Genomic DNA, 24,900 nt, shown 5'->3' with positions numbered 1-24,900 from the left:
AGCGTCTGGACCTCTTTGAGTTGCTTGAAGACGTTTCACCTCTCATCAGAGAAGCTCCTTCAGTTCTAAGGTCAAAGAGGAGTAAAAGAAGCATCTATGTCCACTGTGAGCGACCATCTTTGAACAGAGGGCGGGGCTTAACACAACAACTGTCTGCCATCTATAATCCAGTTCTGAGTTCCTTCCCAGACGCCTTAACGCCCACTCACATCCTGGGCCATCTGACCTCAGGACATCACATGACAGGGTGGGGCCAGGTTTCACAATGAGCTCACCTGAAACTCTGGCTGATTGTGACCCACACCTGTTTTCACACCTCGGCTCATGTGATTAGATGGAGGATCGATCATCAGGGGTCCTTTTGTCCCTCTGTGGGGGGTCACTCCCACCAGGCTTAAATCTGGGACTCTCCACCATTTGACCTTAGAACTGAAGAAGCTTCTCGGATGAGAGGTGAAACGTCTTCAAGCAACTTAAAGAAGTCCAGACGCTTTTCTTTGCAAGCTCCTTAGACTACGATGACCTGGATGACTGAGAACCTTCACAGACATGAGTGTGGGGTGTTACTTTGAGCCACTGAGTTGCTTCACGACTCCAGTAAAGAAGAAACGCCGTTGTGCAAATGCAAAAATACACAAGTCACTGATAAAACTCAGGATTTGTTTATTCCAGTTTGGCTGAAATCCTCATACTGGGAGGTCAACTGTAACCTGACGTCTGCTGTGATTAAGAGTACTGAGCCACACAGGATGGCAGTGAAGAGTCCAGCTGTGTGTCAACAGCCACTCAAGGATGTGTCCACAGAGTGTCAGGCAGCACTGCGACTCTCAGGCATCAGGTTGATCAGAGAGTTGCTGGCCTGAGCCAGCTCTGTGATGGACACTCGGCCTCGCTGCCTGATGAACTGAGCCACAGAGTCCAGCTCTCCTGGAGTGATGGAGATAAACTTCCCTCTGTCATCAATCACACCTGCAGACAACAAGTAAACAGTGAATGCACTGTTTCTTATACAGCACCGTTCTCCTCAGTCTGAGCACTCAAAGCGCTCTGCACATTCACACATTCAAGGGCTTTTTTCTAAGCACTTCCCATTTATGGCTACGTTCACACTGCAGGCGAAAGCGCATCAAATCAGACTTTTTTGACCCTCTGCGACCATCTATCCGATCATGGTGTGACAGTGTGAACGGCACAAATCCGATATTTTCAAATCCGACCTGGGTCACTTTCGTATGTGGTCCTGAATCTGACACATATCTGATGTTTCAGAAAGCGACTGCTGTTTGATGGTCATGTTGCATTAAATCCATCTTTTACGTCACTGACACAAGACAGACGCCATTATCAGCGCCGGAGAAGACATCGAATGCTTCCTGGCCATCCCGTGAAACTGCTGGGAAGACAACGTTGGAGAAACGTGAACATTTTATCTGACAGAAACCTGCAGCTATCCTTTGAAGCAGCGCTGCTCTAAAACAGCAATAAGGATCATTATTAGGTTATTTACATTATTATGTGAATAACAAAATAACTTAAAGCAAAAATTGGGAAACGTGAAGTCCGAAGTCTTTATATTAAGGCCATCAGTCAAACAACACTGTTGCTCTGGGTCTAAACAGAGCGCGTTGTGCGTGACATCTTCTTTTGCGCACGCGGCCGCTTTGAGCGCTCACACTAGAGCGCCTTTGCTGTCGCATTTTATTTGTCGTGTGAACGAGCAGACAAAAAAATCGGATTTGATCAAAAACTCAGAATCGAGCATTACGACCTGCTGAGTGAACGTAGCTTCACGTTCACTCAGCAGACTGGGAATGAACCACCAACCTTCTGGTTAGGTGACCTGCTCTACCACCTGAGCTAAAGCCCCCCCACAGGTCACCGTAGGATCTGCCTCCTAGATACTGCATCAGCACTTCATAATAGCAACCAGAACCAATGCTCAGACAGTTACGTGGACATCTGGTGGCAGCATCGAGCACAGAAGCTCTGTGCTTACTGCCAGGAACGAGCTGAAGTCGTCCATGAACATGTGGGAGGATGTGCAGTCGGGCTCGCTCAGGACGAATGATCCTTCACAACAGCAACTGTCAGCCTGATTTTCCTCATTAATTATGTAATTAATTCATCTTCTGGCCTCCTGGCATATTGGATCTGACATGTTCAGTGTATTTGAACGGTCTTGACGCGCTAACCTGTGAGGGAGCCTTCAGCCAGCAGGTCCTGCAGTCTGCTGATGGCATCTTGTGTCCTCATCCCAAAATGAGAAGCCAGATCCTCCAGGAGAACCACCTTAGAGGTCTGCAGCAGAGGAGACAGTTAGAAAGACGCCGACTGATGTCAGCAGGGGAGCAGCGGCGGAGTGGGCGGCCTTACCTCGATGTACTGGATGAATTCTTGCAGCAGGTTGCGTGACTGAGAATACACAAGCAGAGGTTTACTCCAAATAAAACAGGAATGTTTACCATAATGTCTCCGGTCTGACCTGGTCCTCAGAGAGCTGCTCCTCCTCTCCCTGCTCTTCTACGATAAAGGAAGCCTTGAGTCTCAGGTACTCTTCCTCCTCGCGCTTTTCCTGCTCCTCTTTAGCTCGGCGCTCCTGCTCCTCCTGAGTGGAGAGCAGCACAGAGCATCAGCATCTGATCACGTGAGCACCCGAGGAAAGCTGCCGAGGAGACTCGGTGAGACCTGTTTCTGTTCCAGCAGCCGCTCCTTCTCCTCTGCCTGCTGCCTCTCCTGTTCTCTGAGCTCCTGCATCCTCCTCCTTTCCTCCCTTTCTTCCATCTCAGCCTGAAAATAGTAAACTGTAAAGTGACTTTGAAGACACTGCAGTAGAACAGAGTTCATTAAAAACCAGTAGATCGAAACGAGCCCTGAGTGGACAGTGGAGCGTGTCTCACCTCCCTCTGGGCTTTCTTGGCTTGTTTCTCCTCCAACTTCCGCTGCTTCTTGGCTCCGACCTTTGCAGTCGGCTGGAAGCTCTGCTGCTCCGCCTCGTCTTCCTCCACAGGCTCCTCCTCTGAAAGCAGCAGGACACACTCATTCTCATGTATAAATAGCACCTTTACTGTGTGTTTTGCATTTGATCAGCAGAAGTGGAAACAGAAAAAAGGGGGGTGAAATCAAATAATGTGACACGTTATAAATGCTCAGCAAAAACTGTGGGAAAAGCCAAAGTTTAATGTTGAAATTCATCTTTGTGTGATGAACATGCAGGGACATTATGAGGGACATTTGTCCCACAGGAAGCCTGTGCTTCTGCTCGGAGAGGCCCTCATGAAACATACGCTCCGAGAGCTCAACCACGAGCCGAGCAGACTCTTCCAGCACACTAACGTGTTTGTTTCAGGGGCTTTACCGCGTTCCACAGCTTCTCTCTGAGGTCGTCTGTTTGCCATCACACTGGCCAGGTTCCTTCTCCTGCGAGGCATGCCGGCTCCTCGCTCCTCTGCTGCCCGCTGAGGGGGCCCCGCTGCACGCACAACATCCCTGCGCTGGTCCTCGTCGGCTGAGCACACAGCACAAGGAAACTATGAGCCATGCACACACTTTGTCAATTAAGTAAATATTTAAACTGGGGGGGTGACCACATAAAGCTGGGGTTTTGTGTCTGTTTCGGTGAGTTTAAACGCCATCAGAAACAGATTCAGGCCAAAGCTGGTGTAAGTCTGCCGTGTCCTCATGTCCTGGCTTCAGCCACGGGCTGATGACACGTTCAGGCCCACATCAGCTCTGCACAGCTGCACGCTGACAGCACGTCGTTACCACGCGTGACGTTTCCATTCCCACTGCCCGACGAGCTTTAACACCAACATCTGATGAACTCATTATTTACAACCGGCTGTCAGCGCGCTATGAGCCGGATCGACACGTTTAGGGCTTCACCAAAACACGGCACAGATCCGAGCAGTCAGAGCTACAGGTGCTGCTCAGCGTGTGCGAGCTGCTCATCTACCAAACAGCGTCTGAAACGAGCAGCCTGGACTGCGGCATGTCGGCATCCAGGCAGCGGCCCACCGCTGCAGCCGAGCGCAGTGAGGCGGTCCTACCTGCCCGTGTCTGCCTCCGCACCTTCACGGCAAACAGTATGAGAACGACGAGGACAGCGGCAGCTATCACATACAGCGCTACATCCATAGCTGCCCGGGAAATACTCTGAACGGAATCTGTTCCTTTATCCCGTCTATTCAACTGTGACAGCTCAGTACTAACGCTCCTTCTTCTTCTTCTTCCTTCTTCTGCTTCTTCTTCGCGTGTTTTGGTGAACCGATAGAAAAGGGACATAGCGCCACCTGCTGTGTTGGAGTTCTCAGTACAGCTGCTGTGTGATGACCACAGAAAACAATGAAGTCAATTCATTAATTTGGTTTTCTGGAAATCTGTTTGCAGCCTCTGCTGTCGTCCTCTTTATCCGGTATCCACCAACCTGAACACCGGAGATCAGATCTGAACTGTGTTCACATGAAAGGGATGGCACTGGTCGTACTGGTCACTCTGGCATGAACAGCACACCCGAGCCAATCGCACAAGTTAGTGATGGATACATGAAGCGCACTGAAGCTTGTATTGAAAAGAGGTTTTCAACACTGTCCTCTTTGGTAGCGACATATGAAGAGCAGCTTAAATCCACGCGTCCATGCTCCGCTTATCCTCAGGGTTGAGATAAACTGGTCATTATGATTGCCCACCAATGTTCGCTCCAAGCTGCGCGCGTGCGCAATTGCGCACTGCTGGCACGTCTCTGCGCACAGAAAATCTGCGTTGCCCACAAAACAAATCTCCAGAGGTGGGACCAAGTCATTGTTTTGCAAGTCTCAAGTAAGTCTCAAGTCTTTATCCTCAAGTCTCAAGTCAAGTCTCAAGTAATGTCAGGCAAGTCAGAGTCGAGTCTCAAGTCACTGGTGTAAAAGTCCGAGTAAAGTCACAAGTCTGAAATTTTGAATTTCAAGTCCTTTCGAGTCTTTAAAAAAAAAACGAAAAAATAATGTTGCAGTTATGCTAAATGTAAATATTAGACCATGTAATTTTAAAATCTGTGTTTTTCTCAACACATGACAAAATAGTGAACTTAGAAAATATACACAAATTGTGAAATTGCACCTCTTTAAAATGCAGCTCAATTAAACCTAGCTCCAAGAATAATTTTCACCGACAGTTCTGAGATAAGCTGCATGTTATTCTTGGATGCGGTTGTAGGACCAGCTTTAAAATCGCATGACAAAAATATCATACACATTAAAAAAAACTGTATCACCAACGTAGCCTGGAAAACATTTGCTAGTTAGATGAAGTCAGCTATCTCATCTTAGCATATTTATATGCATATTTATAATCATACGGTTCTTGGAGTGAGTGCATACACTCATGAAGTTTAGTAACTTCAGATCACTGCAACAAGCCCAGGTACAGTTTACCGACAGATGGGTGCAGGACCTTGAAATGCACCGTGTAGAACGAAAGACCATCGTACGTATCATAAGTTTACCAGTCTCACAAATTGTCGTCATAAATACACATTCGTTAACCGTTTATTAATAGGACCTTTGAGCTCAACGGTAATTAATTAGCAGTGGAAATAATTTCTGGTTCATCACAGAAATGTAGCAGTGACAATAAGACTGTATGCTGTAATCGTACTGGGCAATTAGTGATACAAAACAACTGTTTTATCCTGTGAATAAAAGTATATGTTTTTGTCAATGTACCATAATAACAGAAGCGAAACGCAATATTGTGTCAGGACAATTCACTATTTATGCACAATAAATAAAGGAGCATAGCGCGACAATTTCTGTTCAGCGCCAGACTTGCTTGTAACCTATATCACCAATTATGTTATGAAAATGACGTATTAACTACTAAAAAACACTGACCTTCGTGTAAATGCTTGGAGCAGACTAACCTGTGAGCTGGAGTGTTCTGGGACGTTATATTTGATCTTTGAATGGCTGCAATCCAGGCCACCCGTCGCGTCTTTGTTACTTCGGAAACATGGCTCGAACAATTTCTCTTCAACGACGTAATCCGATAACAACCGATCTCTTTACCCGTCGGCTTCCCGTGGCTGTCATGCGACCGGCTATTGCAGTTAATAATACAACAGCTTCTTGACATTTTTGTGTTTCTTTTTATCGCTGTGTGACTGATTTTAATTGAAAGCCTGCGTGCGCTAGTACCGCTTGCCACGAGTTCCCAGAATCCTTTGCGGTTTTACCCCTGAATGACGTCACATTTTCAATCTCCATATAATATGCATGTTAAATTTTATATTTGGGGTAAAATATCAAGTCTTTTCAAGTAAACCGGTTCAAGTCCAATTCAAGTCCCAGGTCATTGGTGTAAAAGTCCAAGTCAAGTCACAAGTCTTAGAACATTTTTTCAAGTCAAGTCTAAAGTCATAAAATTAATGACTCGAGTCTGACTCGAGTCCAAGTCATGTGACTCGAGTCCACACCTCTGCAAATCTCACCTGAATTGAAATTAAAATTAAAACTTCAACAATCCTGTTCTGCAGTGTGAGTCAGTGACTGGCTGCTCCCGTATGAGATTAGAACGATGCCACCTTATCCCACAGTCCAGCCAATGATGCGATTCACATTCGTATATACGCAGCTGATCAACGTTGCTGACAGGCTCTGACAGCGTCCTTATGTGCGACACCGGTGTTTTAGCAAAGCGGCTGATGTGGAGTGAAGCCAGGTTAATGACAACGTGTACAACCATTGGAGACGTGAGCAGGACAGACGAACAACTGACGGACAAAGTGTGGACTTTATACCAGTTTTTAAATTAGAGTTTAAAAGTTTTAGGAGTGACGGCGTGTTTGAGATGTGACAGATTTGCGACGTTTAGCACAAATCTTGTGTAGTTAGTGTCAGGCACGTGCAGAGGGGGGGCTAGAGGGGCTTGAGCACCCGCCCCTTTCCTGATGGGTGCCCAAAGTGCCCTTTTGTTGAGGCAACTTTTAAAAAAAAAAATTTATTTATTTTTTTAATGTGTGTGTGCGGAGTCCTGTCTGTGCCCCTCAACAATAATATTTAACTATTAATCACAGTTTTGCTAAATAAAAGGATCTGGCTTGCATCAGTCACATGATCACATTTAACCAATGGTCGCCCTTGACGGCAGAACGCGCTGGTTACGAGGCGGGAACGAGCTCACAAAGAGCACGCGCATTTTTAGCGGTCCGGAGCTGTAGGAGAAACACAAGTTAACTCAGAGACACAGACTGATGCGACACAACCAGTAAGTAGGTGTACAGCGCACACTGTAGTGTGTAGCACCCAGGAGTATCAGCTTATTACGTACACGTTGGTAAGCTGTCTTGTTGCAACTGACGAACTGAAACAAACGAGCGTGCTGTGTGTGCAACAGCGCGACAAACATTACCTGTCCTTTTATTAACTGCACAAGTAGTGCTGGTCACAGCTGCTGGCTACCTGGCTTTCAATTCAATTCACTTTTATTTATATAGCGCCAAATCACAACAAAAGTCGCCTCAAGGCGCTTCATTGGTACAGAGAAAAACCCAACAATCATATGAGCCCCTATGAGCAGCACTTTGGCGACAGTGGGAAGGAAAAACTCCCTTTTAACAGGAAGAAACCTCCAGCAGAACCAGGCTCAGGGAGGGGCGGGGCCATCTGCTGTGATTGGTTGGGGTGAGAGAAGGAAGACAGGATAAAGACATGCTGTGGAAGAGAGACAGAGGTTAATAACAGATATGATTCAATGCAGAGAGGCCTATTAATACATAGTGAGTGAAGTAGAAACTCCCAGAGCATCATGGGAATCCCCCGGCAGCCTACGTCTATTGCAGCATAACTAAGGGAGGATTCAGGGTCACCTGCTCCAGCCCTAACTATATGCTTTAGCATATAGTTGTCATGGGTCTGTAGCTCTGTCACCGTTTCAGGGAACATATTTAGTTTTAAAGGAAGTTTCCGGGCTTTTCCTGCCTTTCTGGAGGGATTATATTTCACTAAAAACGATCTAATATGCATGTCCACATAATTATGCATTATTATAATTATAATATATTAAAAACACACGCTGTATTTTAAAGAACATACATTAAGAAGCAGATTATATTAGATTTATATTTTAAATAAGACAAAATGTGGATTTTACAGCAGTAAAATGATTGTATCTCTACAGTTTAAAAATGTAATAAGCTTTGCCCTGCACAGAGAGGATAGTGAAACAAATGGAATCATCATAAATACATTATTTCATATTTATTACTTCCCCCTCCTCATTGCTTTATTATTGTAGCTCTAGTAATAAATAATAATGTAAGGATTCTGGATCAGCACCATGATGCCCATAGTATATACAGTATTCTGAAGAAGGTCTAACATGTCCCTGTGTGTGCGTGCATGTGTGTGTTTTATTTAGATCGCTACCTTATCGTGGTGGAGGGGTTTGTGTGTCCCAGGGATCCCAGGGGCTATGTTGTCTGGGGGCTTTTGCCCCCTGGTAGGGTCTCCCATGGCAAACTGGTCCTGGGTGAGGGACCAGACAAAGAGCGATTCAGAAGACCCCCATGAAAAGAATATCGAGGGAACAGTTTACCCTGCCCGGGATAGGGTTACCGGGGCCCCGCCCTGGAGCCAGGCCCGGGGAGGGTGCCCGAGGGCGAGCGTCTGGTGGCCGGGCCTTAGTCCATGGGGCCCGGCCGGGCACAGCCCGAAGAGGAGACATGGGCCCATCCTCCCGCAGGCCCACCACCCGCAGGAGGCGCCATAGGGGTCGGGTGCATTGTGAGCCGGGTGGCGGCCAGGAGCGGAGGCCCTGGCGGACCGACCCCCGGCTGCCAAGACTGGCAATAGGGACATGGAATGTCACCTCTCTGGTGGGGAAGGAGCCTGAGTTGGTGCGTGAGGTTGAGAGGTACCGGCTAGATATAGTTGGGCTCACCTCTACGCATTGTCTGGGCTCTGGAACCAGTCTCCTGGAGAGGGGCTGGACTCTGTCTCAGTCTGGAGTTGCCCCTGGTGAGAGGCGGCGGGCTGGGGTGGGTATTCTTATATCCCCTCGGCTTGCTGCCGGTACGTTGGGGTTTTTCCCGGTGGACGAGAGGGTTTGTTCCCTGCGCCTTAGGGTCGGGGAACGGGTCCTGACTGTCATCTGCGCTTATGCGCCGAGTGGCAGTTCGGAGTACCCAGCCTTCTTAGAGTCCCTGGGGGGGGTGCTGGAAGGTGCTCCACCTGGAGACTCTGTTGTCCTGCTGGGAGACTTCAATGCTCACGTGGGTAACGACAGCGAGACCTGGAGGGGCGTGATTGGGAGGAACGGCCTCCCTGATCTGAACCCGAGCGGTGCTTTGTTATTGGACTTCTGTGCTAATCACAGTTTGGCCATAACGAACACCCTGTTCGAACATAAGAGTGTCCATAAGTGCACGTGGCACCAGGATGCTCTAGGCCGTAGGTCGATGATCGATTTTGTAATCGTATCACCAGACCTGCGACCATATGTTCTGGACACTCGGGTAAAGAGAGGGGCTGAGCTGTCAACTGATCACCACCTGGTGGTGAGTTGGATCAGGTGGCGGGGGAGGACGCTGGACAGACCTGGTGCACCTAAACGCGTAGTGAGGGTGTGCTGGGAACGTCTAGCAGAGGCCCCAGTCCGCGAGATCTTCAACGCACACCTCCGGCAGAGCTTCAACAGCATCCCGAGGGAGACTGGGGACATTGAGTCCGAATGGACCATGTTCAGCGTCTCCATTGCCGAAGCTGCTGCATTGAGCTGCGGCCGCAAGGTGGTTGGTGCCTGCCGTGGTGGTAATCCCCGAACCAAATGGTGGACACCAGAGGTGAAGGGAGCCACCAGGCTGAAGAAGGAGGCCTATCGGGCTTGGTTAGCCTGTGGGACTCCGGAGGCAGCCGACAGGTATCGACAGGCCAAGCGGAATGCGGCTCGGGCAGTGGCTGAAGCAAAAACTCGGGTGTGGGAGGAGTTCGGAGAGGCCATGGAAAAAGACTTTCGGACTGCCTCGAAGAGATTCTGGCAAACCGTCAGGCGTCTCAGGAGGGGAAAGCGGTGCTCTACCTGCACTGTGTATAGTGCTGGCGGAGCGCTGTTGACGTCGACTGAGAAAATTGTCGGGCGGTGGAAGGAATACTTCGAGGACCTCCTTAATCCCACTGACACGTCTTCCGGGGAGGAAGCAGAGTCTGGGGATGAGGGGTGTGACCCACCGATTTCCGGGGGCGAGGTCACTGAGGCAGTTAAACAACTCCTTGGTGGCAGAGCCCCTGGTGTCGATGAGGTCCGCCCCGAGTTCCTGAAGGCTCTGGACGTTGTAGGGCTGTCTTGGTTGACACGTCTCTGCAATGTTGCGTGGAGATCAGGGGCAGTACCTGTGGACTGGCAGACCGGGGTGGTGGTCCCCATCTTCAAGAAGGGGGACCGGAGGGTGTGTTCCAACTACAGGGGGATCACACTCCTCAGCCTCCCCGGGAAAGTCTATGCCAGGGTGCTGGAGAGGAGGGTTCGTCCGCTAGTCGAACCTCGGATACAGGAGGAACAATGCGGTTTTCGTCCTGGTCGCGGAACACTGGACCAGCTCTTTGTCCTCTCGAGGATACTTGAGGGTGCATGGGAGTTTGCCCAACCAGTCTACATGTGTTTTGTGGACCTGGAGAAGGCATTCGACCGTGTCCCTCGGGGCGTCCTGTGGGAGGTGTTGCGCGAGTATGGGGTGTCTGGCCCATTGCTACGGGCCATTCAATCCCTATACAACCGTTGCAAGAGCTTGGTTCGCATTGCCGGCAATAAGTCGGACTCGTTCCCGGTGGGTGATGGGCTCCGCCAGGGCTGCCCTTTGTCTCCGGTTCTGTTCATAATTTTTATGGACAGGATTTCTAGGCGCAGCCAAGTGGCGGAGGGCTTTCGCTTTGGTGGCCTCAGAATCTCATCTCTGATTTTTGCGGATGATGTGGTTCTGTTGGCTTCATCGGGTGAGGGCCTCCAGCTCGCACTGGAGCGGTTCGCAGCCGAGTGTAACGCAGCGGGAATGAGGATCAGCACCTCCAAATCTGAGGCCATGGTTCTCAGCCGGAAAAGGGTGGAGTGCCCACTCCGGGTCGGGGATGAGTTCCTGCCCCAAGTGGAGGAGTTCAAGTATCTCGGGGTCTTGTTCGCGAGTGATGGGAGAAGGGAGCTGGAGATCGACAGACGGATTGGGGCTGCGGCTGCAGTAATGCGGACGCTGCACCGGTCCGTCGTGGTGAAGAGGGAGCTGAGTGTAAAAGCGAAGCTCTCAATTTACCGGTCGATCTACGTCCCTACCCTCACCTATGGCCACGAGCTGTGGGTAGTGACCGAAAGAACGAGATCGCGGATACAAGCGGCGGAAATGAGCTTCCTCCGAAGGGTGGCTGGCCTCTCCCTTAGAGATAGGGTGAGAAGTTCGGCCATCCGGGAGGGGCTTAGAGTAGAGCAGCTGCTGCTCCACATCGAAAGGAGCCAGCTGAGGTGGTTCGGGCATCTGGCAAGGATGCCCCCTGGGCGCCTCCTGGGCGAGGTGTTCCAGGCATGTCCCACCGGGAGGAGGCCCCGGGGCAGACCCAGGACACGCTGGAGAGATTATATCTCTCGGCTGGCCTGGGAACGCCTTGGTATTCCCCCGGACAAGCTGGAGGAGGTGGCTGGGGAGAGGGAGGTCTGGACCTCTTTGCTTAGGCTGCTACCCCCGCGACCCGACCTCGGATAAGCGGATGAAGATGGATGGATGGATGGATGGATTTTTAAAAAAAAATATTACTCATGATATAACATTGTGCAGACATGCCTGGTAAGGACATGAGGAGGAAACAGCAGGAGCTGTGTGAGGCTACTAAAGGCAGGGCTATAACATTTTTCTGTCATCATTTAGATTAAGTGCTGGAGTTGTTAGGTGTGGATAATTAGATTATAGTTTATTGCAATAGCAAGTTGTGCCTTGTTCTCAGATAGACAGCAAGTGGAGAGTGATATATGAAATGATGGGATGGAAGGAAGAAGAGAAGCAAAGAGTGATTCACAGGCAGAGCCTAAATTATTTCTCACAGTTTTTTGTTGCCTTATGGTTCCAAGTGCTGTCACCAATCTTTGCATTTTGTTATTATCTCATGACACTTGTGTAATCAGCTACCATCTCTCCTGTGGACTTTTTAATGTCTACAGTCTCAGATCAGCACAGCCCTGCCCTTCCCATATTAGATTCTTGATGAATGTGTGTTGTTGTTATTCAGCCTGGTTCAATGTGCCCCTTTTTAACTTTGAGCACCCGCCCCTTTAAACCTCTCTGCACGGCCCTGGTTAGTGTGTAGTTAGTGTGTAGTCAGTGTGTAGTCAGTGTGTAGTTAGTGTGTAGTCAGTGTGTAGTTAGTGTGTAGTTAGTGTGTAGTCAGTGTGTAGTCAGTGTGTAGTTAGTGTGTAGTTAGTGTGTAGTCAGTGTGTAGTTAGTGTGTAGTTAGTGTGTAGTCAGTGTGTAGTCAGTGTGTAGTTAGTGTGTAGTTAGTGTGTAGTCAGTGTGTAGTCAGTGTGTAGTTAGTGTGTAGTTAGTGTGTAGTCAGTGTGTAGTTAGTGTGTAGTTAGTGTGTAGTCAGTGTGTAGTCAGTGTGTAGTTAGTGTGTAGTTAGTGTGTAGTCAGTGTGTAGTTAGTGTGTAGTTAGTGTGTAGTCAGTGTGTAGTTAGTGTGTAGTTAGTGTGTAGTCAGTGTGTAGTCAGTGTGTAGTTAGTGTGTAGTCAGTGTGTAGTCAGTGTGTAGTTAGTGTGTAGTTAGTGTGTAGTCAGTGTGTAGTCAGTGTGTAGTCAGTGTGTAGTTAGTGTGTAGTTAGTGTGTAGTCAGTGTGTAGTTAGTGTGTAGTCAGTGTGTAGTCAGTGTGTAGTTAGTGTGTAGTCAGTGTGTAGTTAGTGTGTAGTTAGTGTGTAGTCAGTGTGTAGTTAGTGTGTAGTTAGTGTGTAGTCAGTGTGTAGTTAGTGTGTAGTCAGTGTGTAGTCAGTGTGTAGTCAGTGTGTAGTCAGTGTGTAGTTAGTGTGTAGTCAGTGTGTAGTTAGTGTGTAGTCAGTGTGTAGTTAGTGTGTAGTCAGTGTGTAGTCAGTGTGTAGTTAGTGTGTAGTCAGTGTGTAGTCAGTGTGTAGTCGTTTTGTAGTCAGTGTGTAGTTAGTGTGTAGTTAGTGTGTAGTCAGTGTGTAGTTAGTGTGTAGTCAGTGTGTAGTTAGTGTGTAGTCAGTGTGTAGTCAGTGTGTAGTTAGTGTGTAGTCAGTGTGTAGTTAGTGTGTAGTTAGTGTGTAGTCAGTGTGCTAGTAGTTAGTGTGTAGTCAGTGTGTAGTCAGTGTGTAGTTAGTGTGTAGTCAGTGTGTAGTCAGTGTGTAGTTAGTGTGTAGTTAGTGTGTAGTCAGTGTGTAGTTAGTGTGTAGTCAGTGTGTAGTCAGTGTGTAGTTAGTGTGTAGTCAGTGTGTAGTTAGTGTGTAGTTAGTGTGTAGTCAGTGTGTAGTTAGTGTGTAGTTAGTGTGTAGTCAGTGTGTAGTTAGTGTGTAGTTAGTGTGTAGTCAGTGTGTAGTCAGTGTTAGTAGTGTGTAGTAGTGTGTAGTCAGTGTAGTGTGTAGTCAGTGTGTAGTTAGTGTGTAGTTAGTGTGTAGTTAGTGTGTAGTCAGTGTGTAGTTAGTGTGTAGTCAGTGTGTAGTTAGTGTGTAGTCAGTGTGTAGTCAGTGTGTAGTCAGTGTGTAGTGAGTGTGTAGTGAGCGTGTAGTTAGTGCGTAGTTAGTGCGTAGTCAGTGTGTAGTTAGTGTGTAGTTAGTGTGTAGTTAGTGTGTAGTCAGTGTGTAGTTAGTGTGTAGTTAGTGTGTAGTCAGTGTGTAGTTAGTGTGTAGTTAGTGTGTAGTTAGTGTGTAGTCAGTGTGTAGTTAGTGTGTAGTTAGTGTGTAGTCAGTGTGTAGTTAGTGTGTAGTTAGTGTGTAGTCAGTGTGTAGTCAGTGTGTAGTTAGTGTGTAGTTAGTGTGTAGTCAGTGTGTAGTCAGTGTGTAGTTAGTGTGTAGTCAGTGTGTAGTCAGTGTGTAGTTAGTGTGTAGTTAGTGTGTAGTCAGTGTGTAGTTAGTGTGTAGTCAGTGTGTAGTCAGTGTGTAGTTAGTGTGTAGTCAGTGTGTAGTCAGTGTGTAGTCAGTGTGTAGTTAGTGTGTAGTTAGTGTGTAGTCAGTGTGTAGTTAGTGTGTAGTCAGTGTGTAGTCAGTGTGTAGTTAGTGTGTAGTTAGTGTGTAGTGAGCGTGTAGTTAGTGTGTAGTTAGTGTGTAGTCAGTGTGTAGTCAGTGTGTAGTTAGTGTGTAGTCAGTGTGTAGTTAGTGTGTAGTCAGTGTGTAGTCAGTGTGTAGTTAGTGTGTAGTTAGTGTGTAGTCAGTGTGTAGTCAGTGTGTAGTTAGTGTGTAGTCAGTGTGTAGTCAGTGTGTAGTTAGTGTGTAGTTAGTGTGTAGTCAGTGTGTAGTTAGTGTGTAGTCAGTGTGTAGTCAGTGTGTAGTTAGTGTGTAGTCAGTGTGTAGTCAGTGTGTAGTCAGTGTGTAGTTAGTGTGTAGTCAGTGTGTAGTTAGTGTGTAGTCAGTGTGTAGTCAGTGTGTAGTTAGTGTGTAGTTAGTGTGTAGTGAGCGTGTAGTTAGTGTGTAGTTAGTGTGTAGTCAGTGTGTAGTTAGTGTGTAGTTAGTGTGTAGTTAGTGTGTAGTCAGTGTGTAGTTAGTGTGTAGTTAGTGTGTAGTCAGTGTGTAGTTAGTGTGTAGTTAGTGTGTAGTCAGTGTGTAGTTAGTGTGTAGTCAGTGTGTAGTCAGTGTGTAGTCAGTAGTGTTGTTGTGTGTCAGAACAATGAGGCGCCTGCTGAGTGTTACAGGTGTTACAGCAGTGACACATCTGCTGCTGTCAGGCCTGCAGGTATCAGGCTGTTGTTCTCCTTCATCTCATAGTGGACACAAATTATTTTTGGAGCGGCACAAATAATTTGTGTGGCATCAGATTAGATGCAGAACAGCTGATTGTTCTGTAAATAGTTTGAAATCTTTATTTAAAAAAACACCTTGGCTGCATTTTTAGGTAAACAGCTGCAAAACTTTGTTGTTTGCAAAACTCAGTTACTTTTCTGAAGAAGTAACTATATCATTAACTGCCCAACATTGGTCATTATTTACTGTATTTGCAGACAGAGTTACAGACTCTCTCCCAGACCACAGACTCATCATACAGTCAGAGCTTTATTTAAAAAATAAAGAAAGTTGTGTTTTCAAAATTGGAGTTGAAGTTATTTTTACTTCCAACAGTGTTAACATGCTGCAGGTCAGGAACAAGATTCTTTTTAATTTTCATTGTAAATGGGCTAAAGCAGTTAATTAAAAGTAGTCTAACATAAATGCTGTAATTTGATTATTTTAATAAACATGTGACTTGTGTGTGTTTTAGGGGTGAATGGTAAATAATTTCGATGAACAAACCTTTCTTGTTTAAACGTGTGTGGTCTCTGTTTACTTGTGACTTGTGTACTCAGTGCTTCTCTGATGAGAGGTGAAACGTCTTCAAGCAACTTAAAGAAGTCCAGACGCTTTTCTTTGCAAGCTCCTTTGACTACGATGACCTGGATGACTGTGAACCTTCACAGACATACTCAGTGCTGAGGTGAGGGGACGGTCTCCTTGTGGCATCATCTCCTTGAAGCCCACCTCATGGCCTGTCTCTGACATCCTCTGTTATATGTGTCACAGAACACCACACTGAAGTTGTCCTGTGGTACGTGCCCCAAGCATGTGTCAGACACATACTACACACTACTGACTGCTGCAGCAGGGTCCATGCTCACAGATGATGCTGATCAGGTACCTGACTGTCAGCACCTGGTGTCACAGGATACTGTTTCATGGTGTAATCAACCTGCCACTGATTGTCCACAAATAGCTCTTCTAATTTATATATTAATGCTTGAAAACGAAACTGCTATAAAATGTTTTGCTGCTAAAAAGCGTGTTTAGGAACCTGCATTTCTTCCTGATGCTCATCTTCCTGTCTACACACAGAGCTCAGAGACGAGGCTGATTCTGAAGACTTGATTGGTCAGTGGATGGTGAATCCATTCCTGCATTTGTTGATCTGTCACAGCAGAAGGTTAGCAAAAGTCACATGTTAGAAGACAGCCAATTAAAAAGCTGGGTGACTTGTGTGTTTATTCTTCAGTGCTTAGAGCAAAACTTCAAAAACTTCAATACTTCTCAGCCGGACTGAAATACACACACACACACACACACACACACACACACACACACACACACACACACACACACACACATTCATGCCTACATGATGTTTTAGAGTACAGTGAGGAAGCGTTTTACATACAAGCATGGGTGCTAAAACATAGGAAGTGCATTTTGGTTCTACACAAGCATTTATATGAAGCTCCTGGTACTGAAAACTGCGCTGTGGTCGGATTAAACCAGCCTGCAGCACCTCGGCAGCAGCTGTACAGGTGTAACATGCAGAGCCTGCTGATCACCACTAGGTGGCAGAAACACTGCGGACTAGATCACTTTGAAGGCACACATGCACGCACACATGCACGCACACATGCACACACACATGCACACAAGCAGCCCTTGCTTATCTGATGAACTGTCGGTAATAAAGTGCACCTGAAAGCATCATCATCTACTATTGGACTGGTTGCTCGAGTCACACCTGGAAACTGAGATTGTGGAAACATTGTGGCCTTTGATTGTGTTACACAATCAGTCCACAGGCTCTGTTGTAGACCTTGAAATGAAGAAGCCTTCAGCTTTTATGATGAGTGAAGGTTGCAGACGGAGGAGACTCGAGTGCTGATAGGTCTCTGTGAATCCCTCCCTGACAGCTGATACTGGACTGTGTCTCTAGTATTTGGTGCAGAGAGCTGTCACAATTCAATAAAGAAATATTTTACCCACTGTTATCAAGAAGCAGTCATACACTGCACTGATGAACAGTTGTGTAAATGGGAGGTTTCTGAGCCTCTGGATTCTTGACATTCCCCTGTGAGAGTTCAGCTCTATCTGATGGGACCAAAACCCTGGTTAACCAGCACAAACTGAGAGGTGTGGGTGCTGAGTATGGACTCTTCAGATGTTCACTTTAGACTGAACCAGTTTGACATGAGCAGTTTTGGTTCTTCTCCAGGGAAGCTCTGCTAAACAACCTTGACAATGTCACTGTGATGTTAGCAGCTCAGCTCTGCTTCAGACCACAACACACAGTCTGTGTGGACGTGACAACAGAAAGACTTGGCCAGTGTGAGCTGCATGATGAGAGCTGTAGCATCGTGGAGGATGTCTGAATCACAGTGCTTGCAGTTTAATTAAAGCGATGTCTCAGGAGAGACAAATGGTCCTGGTGCGTTTGATGAGACGGCGCCTCCAGCGTGACTGAAGGAACAAGCCTGCAAACACAGCGCCGGGTACACAGCAGCTGAAACACTGTCAGCACTTTTTCCTCTGGGCAGAGAGAGCAGAGAACAGGAGAGCAGATAGCAAAGTGAAATGAGGACAGGTTCATCGTTTAATCCCTTCTCCCGCAGAAGGATGTGAGGCTCGGCCGGGCGCGACTCTACTTTTCCATCGCCGGTGACATCTGGAGGGCACATCCTCTTTCTTGAACGCCCACTGCAATGTGATATTGTGTCTCTTACCTGCCTTAGCACTGTGTGTGCTCCATCTGTACACGGAAATGTTTTGTTGCTACTAACAACACTGCTGATGCTGGTAAAAAATGGCCCGTGTGTGTCTTTACTACAGTGATTACACTGATAGTACACACTGTACTCAGACTTAATGCCACAGCAGATGATGAATTTCACTCCACTGCGTTGTGCTCTGTGCTCTCTCTCAGTTGTGCGTCTGCTCGCACACAAACAACACTGCGTTTGGCAGAGAATCGACCTATCAGACGCTCTCCTGTGATCTGCAAAGAATGTCGTGTCACAGAGCTGAGACGATCTAAAGTTGAAGGTGATGGAAGGACACTTGACTTGCTGCAGTCTTTATTTCCTGTTTCACTGCTCAGGTGATCTGAGGGGGCGGGGTTTACTGCAGCTCCACTTCTGGTAAGACCGGCAGGGAAAAGTGGCTCGTGGCTGATGTTCCACGGTACGTCTAACCTCCAGAGGTCAGTGCAACCTACATGGAAAGTGCTGAGCCAAGAGGAGTTGAGCCAGTCAGCAGACGGTGCAGGTGTAGCAGCTCTGTGTGTGCGTGATGTAACAAGGAGGTAGTAGTAAGAAGGGGCCGGACAGAGAGAGACAGGAAGAGGAAGACAGGAAGAGATGCAATGTCCTGCAGGCCCAAGGTGACTCCTGTGCAGCACGGGTTACTATGAGGAAACACCACCTCAGTCAGAGGGCGTGCTCACACTACGCTTTATTTAGCTGTGAGAAAACACTGCAGAGCACCAAATCAGATTAATCCCATGCTCACACAGTGGGAATGAGCGGAGTTACAGACAGGCCGGGAAGGTCAGAAATCCACCAAGGATGTCATTACCTTTGGATTCAAGGGCAAAGTTAGCACAGTTTAGCATAAAGACCAAGGAGACTGAGCGGGTCCAAAGTTCAAAAGTGAACCTAAAGAAGTTTGCTGATTAACACGCTGTGATTAAGTGTACGCGGAGCCTTTGTGGTGTTTCTGAATTCTGGACACACACAGAGCCCAGCAGCCTCGCACAGCTGGGCTAAGCAGACACTCACTGGCTTGATGCACATTCATGACTTCCACTTCTGACTGAGCAGACAGAAACAAATAATAGAAGAAGAAGAATCCTTTAATTGTCCCACAAGGGGAAATTTGGTTGTAACAGCAGCCAGAAAGACACATATACAACAAACAGGACACAGGACAGAAACATACACAACCTTTCTTACATATTTACATCAAGGACAGTGGCTACTATATACAGAGAGTACTGTACAGTTATTCAATTACATAGAAATAGCTACAGATAAGAGGCAAAGCAGGTTGTAGTGCGAATCGAATCGAATGGGACTATTTGCATTCACTCAAAAACACACTTTGCATTTCTCATGTCTCCCATGAATAACAGAGCTGTGGGCAGCTAAAGGAAAGAGTCCAGAGGCGCCGATGTGATGCTTTAGCACTGAACGGAGGATCACCTGCTGTGATGTGGATGCAGCTGCGTGTCCTGTCACTGACAGGTGTTACAAACCGAAGCAACACAAGTTGCTCAGATAACACACAGCTGTGATGACACATTTGTGTAGGCCTGCAGTCTCACTTACTGTTAGCGCTGCAGAGAGCTGCTGAACCGCCTGCTGTAGTTTTCCTTTTAAATGCAATGGCACAGACTTATGCATGAGCAGGCGGCCACAGCTGGGGTCACTGACTCACTAACCAGAGCAGTCTGCTGGAAAGCAGTAACACAACCTGCCAAACACAGTTCTCACTGCGAGGTGAAGCACGAGCAGTGAAAATGACAAATAAAAGCATCAATAAAAAGCTGAGCAGTAAAGGCTCTTCATGAGCTTCACTCAGTGGAAGCACAGACTAAACTTTAAACTCCTGCCTCTCCAACAGACCTCTGATATATATGCTCTGTGCATTTTGCTCATTTCAAGCTGGTAGGTCCAAACTTGGAGGCAGACAGTCCTGTGTCTGTTTCTGCTGTGTCGTATCACTCAGTGTCACGCTGCCTCTCGAGCACAGGCTCGAGGCTGAAGGTTGCTGCAGTGTGATGGAGAAATCTGCACACAGTATGAAGACTGTTATGTATGTGTGGTGCATGTGTAGACTAACGCAAACATCTCCGTCGGTCGCACTCTGCAAGGTTTTGCAGAGACGGCTGACCCTCTGATGTGTGTCAGTATTCTGCCGACTGCTGCAGCACATTGTTGTGTTGGCGTGCTGTAACTAACGGGTCGTCCAGCCTCATGTTGCGTATTTGTTTACAGCCTAGCAGTGTGCTGTGGACTGCACGTGTTCCACATGCTGATGGATGCTCTAACTGAAGACAGCATCCAGTTGCATTATGGGAGATGATAAATTCGTGCTTTTTGACCTCACGCCAGGTAACAGACGTTATGACATCGCAGCCTCTGCGACGTCTTTTATTGGTTTCTATTTAAATCCCTAAATAGCATCTTGTCCTCATGCAGCACAGCCTATTAAAGTCCCACAATCATTATCGGACCTGAACAGGACAGCATGTAAGTGGCTGCTGCTGCCTGCTCTAGTGCAAACGCAGCCAAGATGTCTGCACTGGAGCAAACTGCACCTGAACACTACAGAGCATTTAAGGCATTGATCAGTGCTCATGACAAACTGGATATTAACGATCAAGAAAGAGACCTCCCAGCCCAGTGTTCCTTCAGTGGGCTGGTGTCAGTCATGTTTATGAGGTTGGAAAGCTGCAGTCAGCTGAGGCTGAAGACGTCACCTGATGATGACGAAACGTTTCTCCCACTGAAAACGTCCTGATGAACAGAATCAGCCTTCTGGGATTTAAAGCCGACGTAGTAAATTATACTGATATCGATCCATCGTTTAGAGATGAACATTGAAGCAGGAGAGTGTTTGAACCCTTGTGCAGCAATGAGTGCAGCAGCGTTTCAGTCCTGCACCTTACAGGGAGGACGTCAGAGCATCCGCTGATGGGCGGAGCTCCGCTGGATCATTAACTTTACTGTTCTATCGAATTTTGCATTTTCCTCCTTTTGTTTGTGTAAAATAATTCTGAATTCGTTTCTCTGAAGGCTGCAGTAAAAAGACCGAACCACTGTGCCCGTCTAAGGCTTCTGAGCGTCCCGCGGGTGAAGGGCAGGCCGCAGCCAGATTGTCCACCTCTAAAAACACTCTTTGTTGACACTATGTGCGACTGAGTTGTGATCCGTGACAGTGAGTTTGTTGTCGTCACAATAGAAACTGATGACGTCTGCGTCGCCTCTGATTCATGTTGCAGTCCTCTGTTGGTCAAACAGATCCAGCGCGTGCTACATTTCATCATCGCTGTTGGAGTTTATAAAGTGGATAAAAACCACGTCCCGTTCTTGGGACTTGACTTTGACAGGATCACACTGCTATGGAAGGAAATCCTCGCAACCTGTTCTTCCCTGAGCTAAATAGCAGTGAGTCGGTAAAATGAGTAAACTGGTGCCAGAGTGATTTACAGCATAATCTTCCTTATCAAGCCGCCGGGCAGTCTGTTAATGGTTGTGTGTTTTATATGACTGCAGCTCGGAGCAGGGTGTGCTGTGTTAGTTCACCTTTCTCTTCAAGGGCATTATGGCTTCACTCGCTGCTTCCTTGTTTGGCCGGATATTCTGTGCCTTTCAGCAGGTGTTAATCTGAGGCCGCAGCGCTCACAGGTGGAGCCTTTACCTGTGTGCGAGGAAACGAGCAATGAGCTTAGGACACGTGAGCGCGCTCAGCCCTCTCGCTTCTTTATGCGTCGGCCCACACGTGCAGCTCTCGGTCCTCAGTCACACATTACCATTTATAGGCTGTTTGTCAGTTAGTTATGGCGGTGTGGCCACAGGAAGAAAGTTAGCAGAGTGGAGAGTTTAATAAGCTCTCTGATTCTGAACTTTAATGGAGATCTGAAAAGTCTGCACATTTTTTACTCTAATGCACTTTAAGAAGTTCTGTTTAGTTGAGAACAACTTATTTTTCAGCACGTCTCAGCCTGTCGAGGGAACAAACATTAGAAGGTGGAGATGAAACCTGACAAACACTATCAGGATGCTTCCTGCAGGAGCTCCTGTCTGTGCTAATCCACAGTTAGGGGACATTAGACCAGATCGCATGCATGCAGATTTTCCAAAATGCTGCAGCGTTCCTTGAAAACCAGCACTGAGCTGAGGTTAAGCATAACTTCTGTATGTGCCTGCTTAACGCTGAATTGTTCCCAGCTCAAAGAGCTACAGTCTAATTCTGGACATCAGGTTATCTATTCGGCTCAAATATTAACCAGCTCATGAATTATTGGAAGGAATGAGAGCTAAACTTTGTACTGGGGTAAGCAGCAACTAAATATTGTGAGACGTAGATTAATTTGTAACCAGTTCAAAGTTTCGCAAGAGTGTATGTTTCACCACGGCGTCTAAAGAGTGGTTGGGAAGGGACAGAGGGGAACGCAATCAAAGTTTAATGGAGAGGGTGTTTGTTACACAGCAGCTCCTTTATGGGCAGCACTAACTGACTTCTTGATGGCAGTGTTTGCATACGCAGTCGTTGCTCCACATCTCATTTGTTTCCAAGTATCCTTAAAATAGTGAACCGAAGGAACCAGTGAAACGTAAGCAGCCATATCCAATTCCCACCTCCGCTATGTCGTGACATCATTTCCTGGTTTGAAGGGATTGGGTATCAAAGTCGCACAAAGTAAAACATTGACTCGACTCCACTCAGAGAGCACAGTGCTGTTACTGAGAGGCTCACACGTTTGGAGCAGTCCAGTACTGCTTCATCAGTCCAGTCAAAATACTTTTTTACGCTGTTTTGATGGATAAGGCACAAACAGACCTGTTTTAATCACAACATGTGAGATAAACAGAACAATATCTGATGCAGTGTCCTTAACAAAGAGCCCAGTGCCTAAATAAAACGTGTGTTTGTAGGGAGGCATCGTCTGTGCTACAGTGTACATTGATGACATATTTCAGCCAAGGCTGCTTACAGCCTAACTGAAAGTCACATAAGTGTGTTTCTGAACAAACTGAGCATGTCGAAGCTCCAAACATGATCGACTTGCAGGGGTGGGATGAAAGTGAAGGTTATTTTCTCAGCACTTGTGAAAAGCAGCCTCTTAAAAGTGACAGAGCAGCCTAAAACCCTGGTTTCCCCCGTGCTAACAGAGTCACAGGTGTCTCTATTTTAAGACCGCACAGCAGGTTGGCCCTGCTCCTGCCCCTGCCCCTGCTCCTGCCCCTGCTCCTGCTCCTGCCCCTGCCCCTGCCCCTGCCCCTGCTCCTGCTCCTGCTCCTGCTCCTGCCCTGCCCTCTCCTGCCCTGCCCCTGCCTGCCCTGCCCTGCCCCTGCCCCTGCTCCTGCCCCTGCCCCTGCCCCTGCCCCTGCTCCTGCTCCTGCCCTGCCCCTGCTCCTGCCCCTGCCCTGCCCCTGCTCCTGCCTGCCCCTGCCCTGCTCGCCCCTGCCCTGCCCCTGCCCCTGCTCCTGCTCCTGCCCCTGCCCCTGCTCCTGCCCCTGCCCCTGCCCCTGCCCCTGCCCCTGCCCCTGCCCCTGCCCCTGCCCCTGCCCCTGCTCCTGCTCCTGCTCCTGCCCCTGCCCCTGCTCCTGCCCCTGCCCCTGCCCCTGCCCCTGCCCCTGCCCCTGCTCCTGCTCCTGCCCCTGCCCCTGCTCCTGCCCCTGCTCCTGCCCCTGCCCCTGCCCCTGCCCTGCCCTGCTCCTGCTCCTGCTCCTGCTCCTGCCCCTGCTCCTGCCCTGCCCCTGCTCCTGCCCCTGCCCCTGCCCTGCTCCTGCCCCTGCCCCTGCTCCTGCTCCTGCTCCTGCTCCTGCCCCTGCTCCTGCCCTGCCCCTGCCCCTGCTCCTGCCCCTGCCCCTGCCCCTGCCCCTGCCCCTGCCCCTGCTCCTGCCCTGCCCCTGCTCCTGCCCCTGCTCCTGCCCCTGCTCCTGCTCCTGCTCCTGCCCCTGCTCCTGCTCCTGCTCCTGCCCCTGCCCCTGCCCCTGCCCCTGCCCCTGCTCCTGCCGGGCTCAGACTGGGTCCTATGACAAGCAGAAGCAGCAGCAGCTTCACCCCCAGCCTGAGGTGTCCTTCATGCGTCCTGTGAGCGTGGACCTTAAGTAGAGAATCGTAGCAATCCAACATCGAGCCAAGAGAGATTTCTGATGTGCAGATTTCTGATGTGCAGATTTCTGATGTGCAGATTTCTGATGTGCGTTCCAAACCAGACCTTGCAGATGGTTTAACAGAGACAGGACACTTCCAAACACAAACAGGTGTAAAACACACGAGCGTGGGCATCTGGTTTCACCGTGGTTACTGATGTGTTTACCAACAGAAAAAATCAAATACTGCACACATTATGTTTTTATTTATTGTGTACTCTGTGTGCGACGAGCCAACGTGCAGTATGACCACACGGGTGCTTGTTAACCTGCCACCAGGGATCGTTTCACCAGCAGCATCTCAGCTTCAGCCTCTCTCAGTGAAAAGCATCAGAGTTGCAGGTTTTACTGAACCTCACGCACAAACGTGCCACATCCACAGCAGTGCTTTGTAGTCCTACACTTTCATTATTCCCACCATCTCGTATCCCTTTCCTGTTATTCCAGTGTTATATAGCTTCGGCTAAACCAGCAGTTTCACATTCCCAGGAAGCAGCACTCGGTGCACTGACATTTGCATGGGAATGTTCTCAGAAGTGCAGAACTGGGTTTATGGATGGTGAGAGCATAGCTGCTGAGGATGAACAAGTGAGACCTAACTGCAGGTTCTTTTTACAACGCTCCACCACACATTAACCCAGAGGACGTTTAAACTTTCCACTATGATCCTCTGTCAATTATTGACCTCTGAACCATAACTGTGTGGCCTTGGGTGGTGACTAACAAAAGGACCACAGACATGGCAAAGTTAAGGAGAAGCACAGCGAGGTTTACCATCACATCTCACCCCGCTGCACACGCAGCCAGTGACACTCACACATACACATCCAGATTACTTCCACTTCCTGTTACAGGGAAAAGCATCTAATGTGTAGATTTAGCATCAAATCACAGCAACAATCAGTGCTTTGTGTTGTAGGATACAGACCCTACAATGACACAGAGAAACCCATCAATCAGACGAGTCCCTCTGAGCATGCACTTGGCGACAGTGGAAAGGAAAAACCTCCAGCAGAGCCGGGCTGAGGGAGGGGCGGCCATCTGCGTAAAAGGATGCGAGAAACACCGT

At 48.2% G+C, this 24,900-nt stretch overlaps 1 protein-coding gene across 1 annotated transcript; it reads right to left on the bottom strand.

Moving 5' to 3' along the window:
- Positions 1 to 646: 646 nt before the first annotated feature.
- Positions 647 to 4,259, bottom strand: ddrgk1 (DDRGK domain containing 1). Its single transcript, XM_026159959.1, has 8 exons — positions 4,047 to 4,259; positions 3,356 to 3,505; positions 2,898 to 3,016; positions 2,686 to 2,787; positions 2,483 to 2,605; positions 2,374 to 2,412; positions 2,193 to 2,298; positions 647 to 969 (listed from the first exon to the last, which is right to left on the bottom strand). Exons 1-8 carry the CDS (start codon positions 4,132 to 4,134, stop codon positions 809 to 811), a joined length of 888 nt encoding a protein of 295 aa, XP_026015744.1. The 5' UTR covers positions 4,135 to 4,259; the 3' UTR covers positions 647 to 808.
- Positions 4,260 to 24,900: the final 20,641 nt, after the last annotated feature.

The sequence above is a fragment of the Astatotilapia calliptera genome, chromosome 23 (genome assembly GCF_900246225.1).
Source record: "Astatotilapia calliptera chromosome 23, fAstCal1.2, whole genome shotgun sequence".
Lineage (NCBI taxonomy): Eukaryota > Metazoa > Chordata > Actinopteri > Cichliformes > Cichlidae > Astatotilapia > Astatotilapia calliptera.
Note: the sequence above shows the minus strand (reverse complement) of the source record. Positions and strands in the feature narration are given on the sequence as shown.

Bases quoted from the DNA above. Each gene is read 5' to 3' on its own strand.
- ddrgk1 (XM_026159959.1), bottom strand. From the start codon at position 4,134: ATGGATGTAGCGCTGTATGTGATAGCTGCCGCTGTCCTCGTCGTTCTC. The intron at 3,506-4,046 runs GTAGGACCGCCT...CTGTGTGCTCAG, and splicing joins GCGGAGGCAGACACGGGCAG to CCGACGAGGACCAGCGCAGG. The intron at 2,299-2,373 runs GTAAGGCCGCCC...CCTCTGCTGCAG, and splicing joins AATTCATCCAGTACATCGAG to ACCTCTAAGGTGGTTCTCCT.